At 46.2% G+C, this 15748-nt stretch overlaps 1 protein-coding gene across 5 annotated transcripts in view; it reads right to left on the bottom strand.

Moving 5' to 3' along the window:
• The window catches only part of ROCK2 (Rho associated coiled-coil containing protein kinase 2), a 262565-nt gene that overhangs the window by 96769 nt on the left and 150048 nt on the right, over window positions 1-15748 (bottom strand). For all 5 annotated transcript variants that reach the window (XM_040348580.1, XM_040348581.1, XM_040348582.1 and 2 more), the window contains exon 6: window positions 2061-2205. In XM_040348580.1, the coding sequence (XP_040204514.1) occupies window positions 2061-2205 (145 nt within the window). The remainder of the gene's footprint in view (window positions 1-2060; window positions 2206-15748) is intronic.

Below are 15748 nucleotides of genomic sequence, written 5' to 3'. Positions count from 1 at the left end.
GCAAGAACCATTTTCTAAGTCAGAGCAACTCAAGTCGCTCCTATTAGAACGGTTCAATTTCTACTAATGGGATGCGACTTGTCATGCGACTTTGAACTCTCAAGTCACATGAGAAGTCATGTCAGTGTGAACCAGGGCTAAAGCCTAGTACACACAATGAGATTATCGGACATATGGATTAGGGTCCATTTATTTTTCCTAGCATGCTCGTCTCCATATCGAAAATAAAGAGGTTACTAAAGTATGAAACTTTTCGTATGCAGGAATAAAAATCCGGAAGTGATGTAATGTATTGTATTTTCGGACGACCACTGTACTGATTAAACAAAAATATTACATTCTGGTATCGTACGAGAACAATTTGCGTGTTTGTCCCTAATTTCGGAACGAAAGCTGTGTACTAGCGATCAGATTATCGCATGATCGCTTAGAAAGTGGTATTTTTTTTGTACGATATTCTGATCGTGTGTACGGGCCTTAAGGTTAGATTAAAACCAGTTTTACAAAAATGTAAAAAGTCCAAAAATTATAAAAATTACACTGCAAAAAGAACTCAAACATTTTCACCAAAAATAAACTATACTTTCCCTCTTAAAGGGGAGTTCCAGTTTTTTTTTTATGTTTATTAAAAGTCAGCAGCTACAAAAAGCATAGCTGCTGGCTTTTAATAAACAGAGACTTACCTATCTACTGTCCAGTGACGTGCCGTTCCTCTCCACCGGCGCCTCCATCCTAACTGTGGGCACCCGGCCGTGACAGCTTTCGGTTTCACGGCAGGGCACTCACTGCGCATGCACGACCGGCGCTGCTCTGCCCGATTGGACAGGACGATTGCCTGGGACCTGTCACGGTCCCAGGCGATCGCCTATAGGGAGGGGCCGCCGTAGGCTATATGACGTATCGCCTAAGCAGTCCCTGGCCGGAAGGAGGAAGTGGGACAGGAAGTCCCACTCCTGAAACCCCCCAAAAAAATTACATGCCAAATGTGGCATGTAAGGGGGCGAGGAGAGGTTTAAGGGTGATCCTGGCAGCTCCCGGCGCTAACCACTAAGGGGAACAGGCAGTGGAGCCTTGCGGCTTCACTACCCGTTTTCTACTCGTGCATGTGCGAGTCTCATGTCGCTTTGTGAATGGGCGGCTGCTTTCTGGGATACACACAGTTCCCAGAAGGCAGCACGCCCCATTCCCCAGAAGACAACGCGAGGACGACGAGGAAGAAGACCCCTGCTGCGGTATGGGAAAAGGCAGATTAGGAAGATCCGCACAGCAACCGCCATTTCTGGTAAGTAAACAATGTATTTATTTATTTTTTCATTTTGCAGGATTCTGGCGTATTTTTTTTTTTTTTAGGGTGGACCTCCACTTTAAAGATAATAAGGCCATTTCCTGTAGGATAAGTCACTCTAAATGAGCCACCCTCATATTTCAGAATGTTTATCTTGTTGAGGCTCATCATAAAATTACAACCCTTCATAGACCAGTCTCAAAAAAACTGAAAAAAACAAAACAAAGCAACAGCGACTCCCTTCTCTGATTGGAAGAGGTAGAGATTGAGACGTCGCCCATCCCATTCCTTCCCTCCAACTTGTCCAGTCTGAGAACAATTAGTATTCATTTAGATAGATATGCAAATTCATGCAGCGCTGACCATAAAAAAAAAAACAATAAATATTCCATATATTAAAATATATAGTGTGTATAGCCCAAGTGACTTGTGCACCACATTTTTTGAAATAGTATTCTGTGAGTCCCTATAGCCACATGTGTATTACTTCAGTGAAAAACTTCAACCCAGATGGCTCACTAAAGATCGTGACACTATGGCAGCGTTTTTTAACCCTTTTTCGACTAAAAATAGTGGCGCTTTACTGCCAACGCCTGCCTGCCCGCCCCAGTGGGAAAGCGCCCTTACAATCCCGCATTGTTAATCCATCTGCCTTGTTGCCTACTCCACTTCTTGGAAATCTGTAGTAAAGACACTAAAATAAATACCCTTTTTACACAACTACAAGTTACAGTCATGCAACATTTGTCACAACATTGTGCTTCAAGTCACTTACCAACCAATATCTCGAACAAGAAGACTCCCACAGACCACCAGTCACACTCCCGTCCATAGTAGCCGTCTCCTCCTTGAGACTTCAGCACTTCAGGTGATATGTAGTCTGGAGTTCCAACTGCTGTGTCACAGCGCACCATACCTGTCTGGAAGGAAAATGGATGTCAGGGTATCAGCAAAAATGAATATGTCTGCACTACTCTTCATACGGTTTCATAAAAAAAAAAAAGAAGAAAAAAAAATGATTATTATTAAAGCGGAGTTCCGCCAAAATACTGCAGCTGCTGACTTTTAAATAGAAGGCCACTTACCTGTCCAGTGCGCCCGCTATGTCGGCACCAGATCCGATCTGATCTGTCCCTCGACTCTCAGGTGGAGGTGCCGCCATCTTCGGTAAGGGAATCAGAAAGTGAAGCCTTACGGCTTCACAGCCTGGTTTCCTACTGCGCATGCGCAACTCGCGCTGCGCGATCCCACTGGCCCCTGCTGTCTTCTGGGACCCGTGTGTCTTCCAGAAGACAGCCGGGGGGGGGGGGGGGGGAGGCACCGGATGTGGCGTAGATAGAAGTGGGTGGCTTGGCTATCTATGCCCGGAAGTGGGAGCAAAATACCTGTATTAGACAGGTATCTGCTCCCCCCTCCCCCCTGAAAGGTACCAAATGTGATTTGGTACCTTTCAGGGGGAGGGGGGAGCAGATGTTTGATAACTTTTTTAAGTTTAAGTGGCTCACCAGCACATGCTACATGTGAATACTCAGTTTTGCCATGGCTTTTTTACACACACACACATTATATATATATATATATATATATATATATATATATATATATATATATATATATATATATATATATATATATGCACACATACACATTATATATATATATATATATATATATATATATATATACAGTATATATATACACACACACACACACACAGACCACTTTATTAGGTACACCTGTTCAATTGCTTGGTAACACAAATTGCTAATCAGCCAATCACATGGCAGCAATTCATTTAGGCATCTAGACGTGGTGAAGGCAACTTTCTGAAGTTCAAACCGAGCATCAGAATAAGGAAGAAAGGGGATTTAAGTGACTTTGAACGTGGCATGGTTGATGGTGCCAGACAGGCTGTTCTGAGTATTTCAAAAACTGCTGATCTACTGTTTTTTTTTTTACACACAACTAGGGTTGTCCCGATACCACTTTTTTAGGACCGAGTACAAGTACCGATACTTTTTTTCAAGTAGTCGCCGATACCGAATACCGATACTTTTTTAAAATGTCATGTGACCGTTTTCAAACCACAATACAGACTAAGGATATTTTCTTTAGAATTATGAAGAACTGGTACATCATGGTGTGGGGCTGTTTTTTAGCATACGGTACTGGAAAACTACATATCATTGAAGGAGTGATCACTGCCAGTGCCACCTATCAGTGCAGCTCATCGGTGCCAGTGCCCAAAAGTGCAGCTAGCCAGTGCCACCTATCAGTGCAAATCAGTGCCCATTAGTGCAGGGAGGCAGCTTATTAGTGCATCTCATCAGTGCCACCCAATCAATGCCAGTGCCACCTATCAGTGCCATCCATTTATGAGTGCCATTCAATCAATGCCAGTGCCACCTATCAGTGCCATCCAATGGCACTGATAGGTGGCACTGGCATTGATTGGATGGCACTGATAGGTGGCACTGGCATTGATTGGGTGGCACTCATAAATGTGGCACTGATGAGATGCACTAATAAGCTGCCTCCCTGCACTGATATAGCACCCCCCCCCCCCCCAAAAAAAAAAGTTAACCACTTCAGGTTCGTTGCAGCCAGTACTGTACCCACACTTCTTCTGCACAATTAAACATTATCTCATCTGTATGACAGTGACTTTCCCAGCGCTCATGGCTTACTTACTGTACTTTTCCTGTCGATCGTGCGGTCCTTTCGCAAGGCAATGGAGACTCCTAGGACGCTGGGGACGACCTCTGGATGATGTCACGCACGCCGCCGGGGGACGTCAAGCTCCGCCTACAGTCAGTGTCTGTGTTCAGTACAGTACTGAAGGGGAGGAGCACGCTCAGCCTCGGCGCACTGGCACCGCCCGCACTACAAGAGGCTGTGTTGTTGTGGATAGCCACGGCTCTGCTGTGAATCATAGCAGCTACTCGCGGCTCGCGGGCTGTGGTTAAATGTTGTTCACTGCGTCAATTGGGCCTATATCATAATGCAGGCTGCAGCTGCCTGGACGTGTGGATTTATTATATAGCGGTCGTCGGCCGGCCGCCGGGCCCTGGTGAGAGAATTAAGTTTGGGCCTATATTATGATGGGGGCCTGGAGCTGCAGCTCCATCAGCCCCACGGTTAATCCGGCCCTGCCTCTATGCGCCGCTCGATGTCACAAAAAAAAAAAAAAAGTATTCTATTTTGGTATCGGGAGTATTTGCGCGAGTACGAGTACTAGCGCAAATACTCGGTATCGGTCCCGATACCGATACTGGTATCGGTATCTGGACAACCCTACACACAACCATCTCTAGGGTTAACAGAGAATGGTCCGAAAAAAGAGAAAATAGCCAGTGAGCGGCAGTTGTGAGGGAGAAAATGTGCAAAAAAAAAGTAAGAATTGCGCAAAACCAAAAAACAAACAAACTGTGCAACCAAATATATCAGACGTGCGTCCTTCGCATAATAAAATTGAAAGCACTGGGAATGTATCCTATAAATCCTTCCCAAGAATGAATGTAAAACAAACACTGAAACTGACTGAATTAATCGTCCATAGCAAATGACATTCACTGTGGATGGATGATGGATGGATGGATCCCTTAGGTAAAAAACGCAGGTGATAATACTGTTTTTCACAGGACAGCCAGGTAATAATAGGCCGCACATCTGATATATTTGGTTGCACAGTTTGTTTGTTTTTTGGGTTGCGCAATTGTTACTATTTTTTTGCACATTTTTATGAGCTGAATAATGGTGGTGTAATGGTGTGGGGGATATTTTCTTGGCACACTTTGGGCCCCTTAGTACCAATTGAGCGTTGTTTTTAAACACCACGGCCTACCTGAGTATTGTTACTGACCATGTCCCTCCCTTTATGACTACAGTGTACCCACCTTCTGATGGCTCCTTCCAGCAGGATAATGCACCATGTCACAAAGCCAAATCATCTCACCACTGGTTTCTTGAACATGACAATGAGCTCACTGTACTCCACAGTCACCAGATCTCAATCCAACAGAGCACCTTTGGGATGTGGTGGAACAGGATATTCGCAACAAATCTGCAGCAATTGTGTGAGGTTATCATGTCAATATGAACCAAAATCTCTAAGGGCTCTTTCACACGTCCGTTCCGTTCGTCCGTTTTTTGGACGTCCGTTAACGGACCGCAATGCTTCCCTATGGGCTAGCGTCCGTTAGCGGATGAGCATCCGCTAATGTCCGTTAGCATCCGTCTGCGTTCAGTTCCGTTTTTTTGGACGGAAGAAAACCCTATTTTTCTTCCGTCTAAAAAACGGAACAGACGAAAAACGGACGTTAACGGATGATCCGTTTATCATCCATTCCGCTAAAAACTGATGCACAAATGATGCAAAAACTGACGAAAAACTGACGAAAAAACTGACGGAAAAATGGATCAACTGATGAAAAAAAAAACTGATCTGAAAAACTGAACGGACGTGTGAAAGAGCCCTAATGGATGTTTTCAACACCTTGTTGAAGCTAAGCCATGGAAAACGAAAGCCCCATACACACGGTCGGACTTTTTGACAACAAACTTCAACATTTCCAGGTTTTCAAAATAATCCAACCGTGTGTACGCTCCATCGGAGGTCCCACTTAACCCCTACAGCGTCCCCTAGTGGTTAACCCCTTCACTGCCATTGTAATTTTTACAGTAAATCAGTGCATTTTTATAGCACTTTTCGTTGTGAAAATGACAATGGTCCCAAAAGTGTGTCAAAATTGTCCGATGTGTCCGCCATATTGTCGCAGTCAGGAAAAAAAAAACGCTGATCACCGTCATTAGTAATAAAAAAAAAATTATTAATAAAAATGCCATAAAACTGTCCCCTATTTTGTAGACGCTATAACTTTTGCGCAAACCAATCGATAAACGCTTATTGCGATTTTTTTTACCAAAAATATGTAGAAGAATACGTATCGGCCTAAACTTTTTTGGGGATATTTATGGAAAAAAGTAAAAAATATATATATATTTTTTTTTAATTGTCGCTCTATTTTTGTTTATACCGCAAAAAATAAAAACCGCAGAGGTGATCAAATACCAACAAAAGCTCTCTTTGTGGGAAAAAGACGCCAATTTTGTTTGGGAGCCATGTCGCACGACCGCGCAATTGTCAGTTAAAGCGACGCAGTATCGCAAAAAGAGGCAAGGTCCTTAACCTGCATAATGGTCCGGGTCTTAACCGGTTAAACAGCCACTAACTGCAAAAAAGAAGAGACACTCAACACTAAACCCAGTCTTTAGTACTTCTTATAAAGTTCTTTAGACTCATTTTTCCCCCTATGTATTGGGTCAATGACCACTAGTGTTGTAGGTGATAAGTGGGGACCACATCCGCATATTCATTTTGTAGCCGGCTGTGACTCACATCTCAGATCTCCATTTCTGGGAAGTCACGGCCCTCTGGCTTATCAATTCTCCGAGTAAAGTGAATTGGAAAAGCCAGCTTCGAAGACAACACAGGACAGCGAGGGCTCCTTCACACCGCCTCAATCAAATACGCACAATTTTTTATTTGTCCCATTTTCCTAACTGTGCACACATGACCCTGTCACTGCTGTACTTCTGAGAAGTGTGCCATGGTTGGCATTTGACAGGTGGCGAGGAAGCAATATGTATCCTCCTCACCACTCATTTTAACTCTATTAGGCCTCTTGCACACGATACTTCTATTTTAGCATCAACTTTTTCAGGCTTTTTTTTTTAAAATGTATATTCACGCATATGCGTTTGCACAATTTTTGCGCAAATTCCCACGCACTGACGTGCATGCGCGGTAGCTTTTTCCCGGATTGACAAGGTCAATGAACGATTACTAACCAAAAATAAATTACTGACCAAAAATTACCTTTTTTTTATTTATTTATTGAAGAATACACGGCGCTTGTTTACACGCCTGTGGGCATAGGCACATTACAATTCATGGGCTGTATTTTAGTACAGTAAAAAAATAAGCTGTGCTGCGCATTTTCAAGCTGCAGTGTGCAAGAGGCCTTACCACGTCACCACTGCTGTGCAGCTGTGGCCCCATTTGCCTAAATTGTCGCGTTGCAGGCAGGGCCGTTTGAAGGAATTTGGGGGCCCCAAGCAAGAAGCGGGGGAGGGGGTGTTGCTGAGTTTCAAGTTGAGAAGGGGGGGGGTTAAGTTGACAAGTGTGAGCTGCCTCCCTCCATGTTCTTTTTAACCCCCCCTTCCCTTCCTACTGCTGCACACAGCTGCTGCCCCCCTCCCTACCACATACCACCGCATACAGCTGTGCTGCTGCCGAACGTCAGCTAGTACTTCTTCTGACTGCCTCCCTGGCTCCCCCCCAAGTTCTTTTTACACCCCCCTTACCGCATACCGCGCTGCAGAAGATTCAGTTTGCTGTTCCCAGCCGGACTGAAAGGAAGTGAGCACTGAGTGTGTGCACTTCCTGTCAGTCCGGCCGGGAAGAGGAAACTGAATCTCCTGTACCACACGGTTACGGTACCCAGCCGGACTGCAGGAGGAATTGGCAAAGGAGCTCGGCCACGCTACAGGCTGCAGCATTTATAGGAAGCGGTGGCGCGGCGGCACTCTGCTGGGGACCCAGGCCAGCTCGGGGCCCCAAGCAGTTGCTTGTTTTGCCTGTCCTGTTCCGACAGGCCTGGTTGCAGGACTGTGTCTGTCCCGACTCCCGAATTATTGGAAGCAAGCAGACATTCATTGGTGGGCACCGGTGAGGCGGCATTTGATGGGCGCCGGGGAGGCGGCATTTGATGGGCGTCGGTGAGGCGGCATGAGATGGGCGCCGGTGAGGCGGCATGAGATGGGCGCCGGTGAGGCGGAATGAGATGGGCGCCGGTGAGGCGGCATGAGATGGGCGCCGGTCAGGCGGCATTTGATGGGTGCCGGTCAGGCGGCATTTGATGGGTGCCGGTCAGGCGGCATTTGATGGGTGCCGGTCAGGCGGCATTTGATGGGCGCCGGTCAGGCGGCATTTGATGGGCGCCGGTCAGGCGGCATTTGATGAGCGCCGGTGAGGCGGCATTTGATGGGCGCTGGTGAGGCGGCATTAGATGGGTGCTGGTAGCTGGTGAGCCTGCATTAGGTGGGTGCTGGTGAGGATGCATTTGATGGGCGCTTCATTAAAAAGGTGGAGTTTACAAGGGAAAGAAAATTGGGTGGAGTCAGGGGGCGGCAAAATTAGGTTTCGCCTAGGGTGTGAAAAATCTGTGCACCAGCCCTGATTGGACACAGATGATTACTGAAGAAAGCAAGTGTAGAATATAATGTATAGATTACCTCTAAGATTTCAGCTGAACTCTACACTAATTACATCAAGTTCACCTTTGTACAAATAATAATAAATACACATCTTTTTGTATTAGGAGCCTGTAAAGCATTGCACCAGTGATCAGGAGATCATCGATGCCACGCAGGTCTCCTCTATACTGTCAGTGTGACCAACTCACCCATACATCCCGTACAGGTAAGCCGATACACTCACTGACAACAAGACTCCACAGCGCAGTGGTAGTTCATTGAGAACCACAAGCCGACTTTTGGTTCATTCATACACAGAGCTCTGTGTATGAATGACGCAGCCGTGTGGGCGGAGCTGCACCGCTTTCAAAAACTGGCAGCAAGTACAGGGAACTTCTCCCCATACTGCTGCCACAGGGAGGAGGGGCAGAGGGCGGCGGCTGCAGCACTGGGAACATGTTATATATCTTACCCTATAATCGGGTGGAACATGTAACATGTTAACAAAGGTGACCTTATCCTTTAAATGTATTTTTTATATGCAAGCAGTATAAGTAGCTGAATTTGTTTTGGTATCTGCCTTTTGTAATCCACCCTACAGCAGAGCTCAGACTGGGAGAGGGAGAAGCAGCACGAGCAGTCAATTGGTTGTGCAGAAGTACACACAGGTAACAAGGAACATGCTGATGGGAGGAGAGAACACAGTTACAGAGATTAGCTTTTTTTCCCCTGTCCAGTCCCATAAAATCCGACAAAAGTTTAAAGTAAAAACAAAAGACGACCAAGCTCCCAATAAAAAGACGAGACGGCACACAGAACACATAGCGTGTCACAGTAGCACCCTCTGCCCCCTTCACATCACCCATAGCTGTGTCTTCTGTCCACTTCACATAACCCCCCCCCTTCCACTGTAGTGTCCTCTGCCCATTTCCCCCGCAGTAGTGTCCCACTGTTCCCTTTACCCTCCCCCTCACTATAGTGTCCTCTGCCCCTTTCCCCCCCACAGTAGTGTCCTGTACCCCCCAATGCTGTATCCTCTGCCCCCTTAACATTACCCCCCCCCCCCCACAGTAGTGTGCACTGTTCCATACTCTACCCCCCCCCCCCCATAGATGTGTCATCTGTCCATTTCACATAACCTACCCAACACCGCCCCCACCCCACCACAGTAGTGTGCACTGTTCGCTTCACTCCCCCCCCCCCCAATAGTTGTGTCCTCTGTCCATTTCACATAACCCCCCCTCCCCAATGTAGTGTCCTCTGCCCCTCCTCCCCCCGCTACAGTAGTGTCCTGTACCCCCCAATGTGGTGTCCTATGCCCCCTTCACATTAACTACTTTACGCCCCCCACTAGTGACCCGTAACTCTCAATGTGGTGTCCTCTGCCCCTTCACATTACCTACCTACCCCCCCACAGTAGTGTCCTGTAGCCCCCCAATGTGGTGTCCTCTGCCCCTTCACATTACCTACCTACCTACCCCCACAGTAGTGTCCTGTACTCTCCAATGTGGTGTCCTCTGCCCCTTCACATTACCTACCTTATACCCCCCACAGAGTAGTGTGCACTGTTCCTTTCACCCCCCCCCCCCTCCACTGTAGTGTCCTCTGCCCCCCAAAAGCAGTGTCATCTGTCCCCATCACATCACCCCCCCCCCCCCCCCCCGATTGTAATGGCCACATTTAAGGGGCATAAAAATAAAACACAATAGAAACAAAATGGGCAATAAGGAATCACAAACAGGCTCTAGATACTCTCTGGCATTTCCCCTTTCTGTATGTAGGGTAAGATATTGGAGTCCAGGAATGAAAACATAATGGAACAGCTAACCGATAAACCTCATACATGACAACATACAAAAATGACACCTGCCATTTAGGACTTCTTCACACTTGAGCGCTGTGGTACGCTACAGCCATAAAAAATAAAATAGCTTAGTCTATAATGCCAAGGTAACGTGCATTTATAAAGGGCAGCACAATGGCTTGGTGGTCAGTACTTCTGCCTTGCAGCACTGGGGTCCTTGGTTTGGCTCTTAGTCTTAGTCATTTACTATTTGCAAAGTGTTTGCATGTTATCCTTGTATTCTTGTGGGCATGCCAGGAAGTTACCGTGTATATACTCGAGCATAAGCAGAGTTTTCCAGCACATTTTTTGGTGCCGAAAATGCCCTCCTCGGCTTATACTCGAATCACCTTTTTGCGCCTGATCTCCCTTTGGGGACCCGGTACCGGCCGGCCGTAGGTCCCCTGGACCCCAAACTTTGCACACATATAGCCCCACTGATCCTCTACACGTGTGCAGAGTTGTAGCTGGGGGAACCAACGGCCGGGGGAGCACTGATTTTTCAAAGTCGGGCACCCCTTCTATATACTCCCATGTTAAAGTAAGTCTAGTCATGGGCACTGTGAGGCATGGGCACGTGGAGACAGTGAGGCATGGGCACGTGGAGACAGTGAGGCATGGGCACATGGAGACAGTGAGGCATGGGCACATGGAGACAGTGAGGCATGGGCACATGGAGACAGTGAGGCATGGGCACATGGAGACAGTGAGGCATGGGCACATGGAGACAGTGAGGCATGGGCACATGGAGACAGTGAGGCATGGGCACATGGAGACAGTGAGGCATGGGCACATGGAGACAGTGAGGCATGGGCACATGGAGACAGTGAGGCATGGGCACATGGAGACAGTGAGGCATGGGCACATGGAGACAGTGAGGCATGGGCACATGGAGACAGTGAGGCATGGGCACATGGAGACAGTGAGGCATGGGCACATGAAGACAGTGAGGCATGGGCACATGGAGACAGTGAGGCATGGGCACATGGAGACAGTGAGGCATGGGCACATGGAGACAGTGAGGCATGGGCACATGGAGACAGTGAGGCATGGGCACATGGAGACAGTGAGGCATGCAGATGGACACCCTAGGCTTATACTCGAGTCAATAAGTTTCCCATTGTTTTGTGGTAAAATTATGTGCCTCGGCTTATATTCGGGTCGGCTTATACTCGAGTAAATATACAGTAATTGGCTCCTGTCTAAATTGGCCCGAAGTATGTGTGTATAAATTGGCCATGCATGTTATCACATTCTGCGTGCCACTACCAAGCCGGGCAATTGGAGAGGATTGCGGAAAGACCTGGCGACCTATATCACTTCTATGCAAAAGGACTTCGGGCATGGTGCCCAGAGAGTAACAGAATGGCCAAGAGTCGGATACAAGGGAAACAGATTTATACATATCGCATGCATTCATAACAAATCACGGCTTGACATCAGACTTCCAAAAACAGGCTATAGCTGAAAAGCCAATGGCAGCGACTTCCTCCCACCCTCCTCCTTCACAGCCTGTTGTCAGCTCCTGTGGTTAAATCCACAATCGCCGCAATCTTCTACATTGACAGCCTGGCAGCACTGCTCCTTCCAAAGGCAACACACAATTTTACTCAACACAAACGTATTTATCCAGATGAATGGGAGCTCGTGTGCTGGCTATTGACATTGGAAATCACTACCTTCTAGCTAAATAAGCACTTTTGTTTCTCAAGACAACCGATCTGTGCTGCTTATCTTGTACAGAAAACCACAATGTTGGCTTACGTAATGGCGCTGGCAGGCCAGACTCCACCGGCACGCTGGAAATGCCAGTCAGTGTTTGAGCGGAGCTAGTAAAAGCGGCAGCTGGACGACTTGCCGGCCCTGTTAAAAGCTTTAACACCTTGTTAAATAGCACTAAACTTCATTTAAATGTTTGGCTTCTTCATGAAACAATTAATCCTTTTTCCCATAAGGATATGCGAAGTGGTGAACACACAAGCCTACTGTACGTTGTGAGGAGGATTAAGAAGGTGAATCCTTAACAGCTGTTTTATTGGAAGCAGTTATATTTATAATATATGAACACGCCTAAGAAAGAACTAGGGGAAAACATCATATTAATATGGCCAATGTAAACGATGACCTGTCACATTTTCCTAGGCCTAGGATCCTCACATTCCTTTCTTTCCAGAGAAAATAAAAATCCTCTTAGTAAACGGCAAGGGTTAAATGCTTGCTAATGCCCAGGGTACCAGTAAGAAGGGCTTTTACTTGCCAAAACAAAAAAAACTTCCGTGTGTATCAGCCTCCTCAGCACCCCCTAATTACTTACCCGAGACCGATCTCAATCCAGCGATGTTGCACAAAATGCTCAGCTGTCCGGGACTCTCCTTCCTCATTGGCTGAGACTGTCAAAGTCAGTGAACCAATGAGGAGAAAGAGCAGGTGGGGCCGAGCCACGGCTCTGTGTCTGAATGGACATACAGAGCAGCGGCTTGGCTCGGGTGCCCCCATAGCAAGCAGTTTGCTGTGGGGGCATTTGGCAGGAGGGAGAGGCCAGGAGCTCTAGTGAGGGACCTGATAAGAGGAGGATATGGGCCGTTTAACAACATGTTTGTTATTTTTAACCATGGCGGCCCGGCTGCGCGAAACGACGTACCTGTGTAGTTTTGTGCATAAGATACTGTGGGCGCGTGCCCACTGCATGCCAGGGGAGCGCTCGGGTCCGGCAAAATCAATTTTCGCCGGCCACCCGCGATCGCTCCGCAGAGAGGCAGAACGAGGTTATAAAAAAGGTGGATCCCCGTTCTGACAGGGGGCAACACTTGCCTAGTAATCAGGAACAGCGTTCTCCGTTGTCCCAGTGAGCCCATCCCCCGCACAGTTCGAACACACTAAGGGAACACAGTTAAACATTTGATCGTCCCCTAGTGTTAATCCCTTCCCTGCCAATGTCATTTATCCATTGATCGGTGCATTTTTTTCATCGCTGTATTGGTGTCACTGGTCCCCAAAAAGTTACTTGGGGTGAGATTTGTCCGGCACAATGTCGCAGTCCCGCTAAAAATCCCTGATTACCAGTAAAAAAAACAATAACATTTTTTATTTAAAGTCACTAAAGCTATCCCCTATTTTGTAGATGAATACATAAGAATATTAAGGTTTTCAAACAAACCTGAGGGCTTCACAGAACAGCTGTATTTATCCGGAAATTACATTACACACTGGGTGACTCTATTTACCAATTAACTGAATTCTGAAGGCAATTGGTTCCACTAGATTTTAGTTAGGGGTATCAGAGTAAAGGGGGCTGAATACAAATACATGCCACACTTTTCAGATATTCATTTGTAAAAAAAAAAAAAAAAAAAAAATTATAATTTTCCCTCCACTTCACAATTATGTGCCACTTTGTGTTGGTCAATCACATAAAATCCCAATAAAATACATTTACGTTTTTGTTTGTAACATGACAAAATGTGGGAAATTTCAAGAGGTATGAATACTTTAAGGCACGCCTGCCTTTACATGCACATAAACTTTCATGGCACCCCAGTCTTAGTCCATAGGGTTCAATGTTGAGCTGGCCCAACCTTTGCAGCTATAACAGCTACAACTCTTCTGGGAAGGTTTAGGAGTGTGTCTATGGGAATTTTTTACCATTCTTCCAGAAGTGCAATTGTGAGGTCAGGCACTGATGTTGGACAAGGAGGACTGGCTCGCAGTCTCCGCTCCAATTCATCCCAAAGGCGTTCTATCTAGTTGAGGTCAGGACGCGCTCATCTATGTCTTTATGGACCTTGCTTTTTGCACATGGATTAGTGAGTTTGGGGTGGAGGAACTTGACTGGCCTGCACAGAGTCCTGACCTCAACCAGACAGAACACCTTTGGGATGAATTAGAGTGGAGACTGCTAGCCAGTCCTTGTCCAACATCAGTGCCTGACCTCACAAATGCTCTTCTGGAGGAATGGTCAGACATTCCCATAGACACACTCCTAAACCTTGTGGACAGCCTTCCCAGAAAAGTCGAAACTGTTATAGCAGCAAAGGGTGGCCCAACTCCATACTGAACCCTACAGTCTAAGACTGGGATGCCATTAAAGTTCATGTGCGAGTAAAGGCAGTCATCCCAATACTTTTGGTAATATAGTGTACTTTCCTATCTATTTACTAATGCTAGCAACATAAGGATTAAACACTTAAGACCCGGACCAAAATGCAGGTATAGGACCAGGCCCCTTTTTGCGATTCGGCACTGCGTCGCTTTAACCGACAATTGCGCGGTCGTGCGACGTGGCTCCCAAACAAAATTGGCGTCCTTTTTTCCCACAAATAGAGCTTTCTTTTGGTGGTATTTTATCACCTCTGCGGTTTTTATTTTTTGCGCTCTAAACAAAAATAGAGCGACAATTTTGAAAAAAATTCAATATTTTTTACTTTTTGCTATAATAAATATCCCCCAAAAATATATAAAAAAAAATATTTTTTTCCTCAGTTTAGGCCGATACGTATTCTTCTACATATTTTTGGTAAAAAAAAAAAAAAATCGCAATAAGCGTTTATCGATTGGTTTGCGCAAAATTTATAGCGTTTACAAAATAGGGGATAGTTTTATTGCATTTTTATAAAAAAAATTTTTTTACTACTAATGGCGGTGATCAGCGATATTTTTCATGACTGCGACATTATGGCGGACACTTCGGACAATTTTGACACATTTTTGGGACCATTGTCATTTTCACAGCAAAAAATGCATTAAAAATGCATTGTTTACTGTGAAAATGACAATTGCAGTTTGGGAGTTAACCACAAGGGGGCGCTGAAGGGGTTAAGTGTGACCTCATCCGTGTTTCTAACTGTAGGGGGTGTGGCTGTAGGTCTGACGTCATTGATTGTGTGTCCCTATAAAAGGGAACACACGATCAATGACGGCGCCACAGTGAAGAACGGGGAAGCTGTATTTACACACAGCTCTCCCTGTTCCTCAGCTCCGGGGACCGATCGCGGGACTCCAGCGGCGATCGGGTCCGCGAGTCCCTCGGTCACGGAGCTTTGGACCCACGGCTGGGCATTTAACAATCACGTACAGGTACGTGATTGTGCCCAGCCGTGCCATTCTGCCGACGTATATCGGCGTTAGGCGGTCCTTAAGTGGTTAAAGGGGTTGTAAAGGTTCATTTATTATTTTCTAAATAGGTTCCTTTAAGCTAGTGCATTGTTGGTTCACTTACCTTTTCCTTTGTTTTCCCTTCTAAATGTTTTTTTTCTTTGTTTTCTTTGTCTGAATTTCTCACTTCCTGTTCCTCCTCAGTAAGCTGTTCTGGCTGACTAACCCCTGGCCAGAACGGCTCGGAAGATGGGGGTAAGCTTACTGAGGAA

The sequence above is a fragment of the Rana temporaria genome, chromosome 4, assembly GCF_905171775.1.
Source record: "Rana temporaria chromosome 4, aRanTem1.1, whole genome shotgun sequence".
Taxonomy (NCBI): Eukaryota; Metazoa; Chordata; class Amphibia; order Anura; family Ranidae; genus Rana; species Rana temporaria.
The sequence above is the reverse complement of the archived record's forward strand: the minus strand, read 5'-3'. Positions and strand labels throughout refer to the sequence as shown.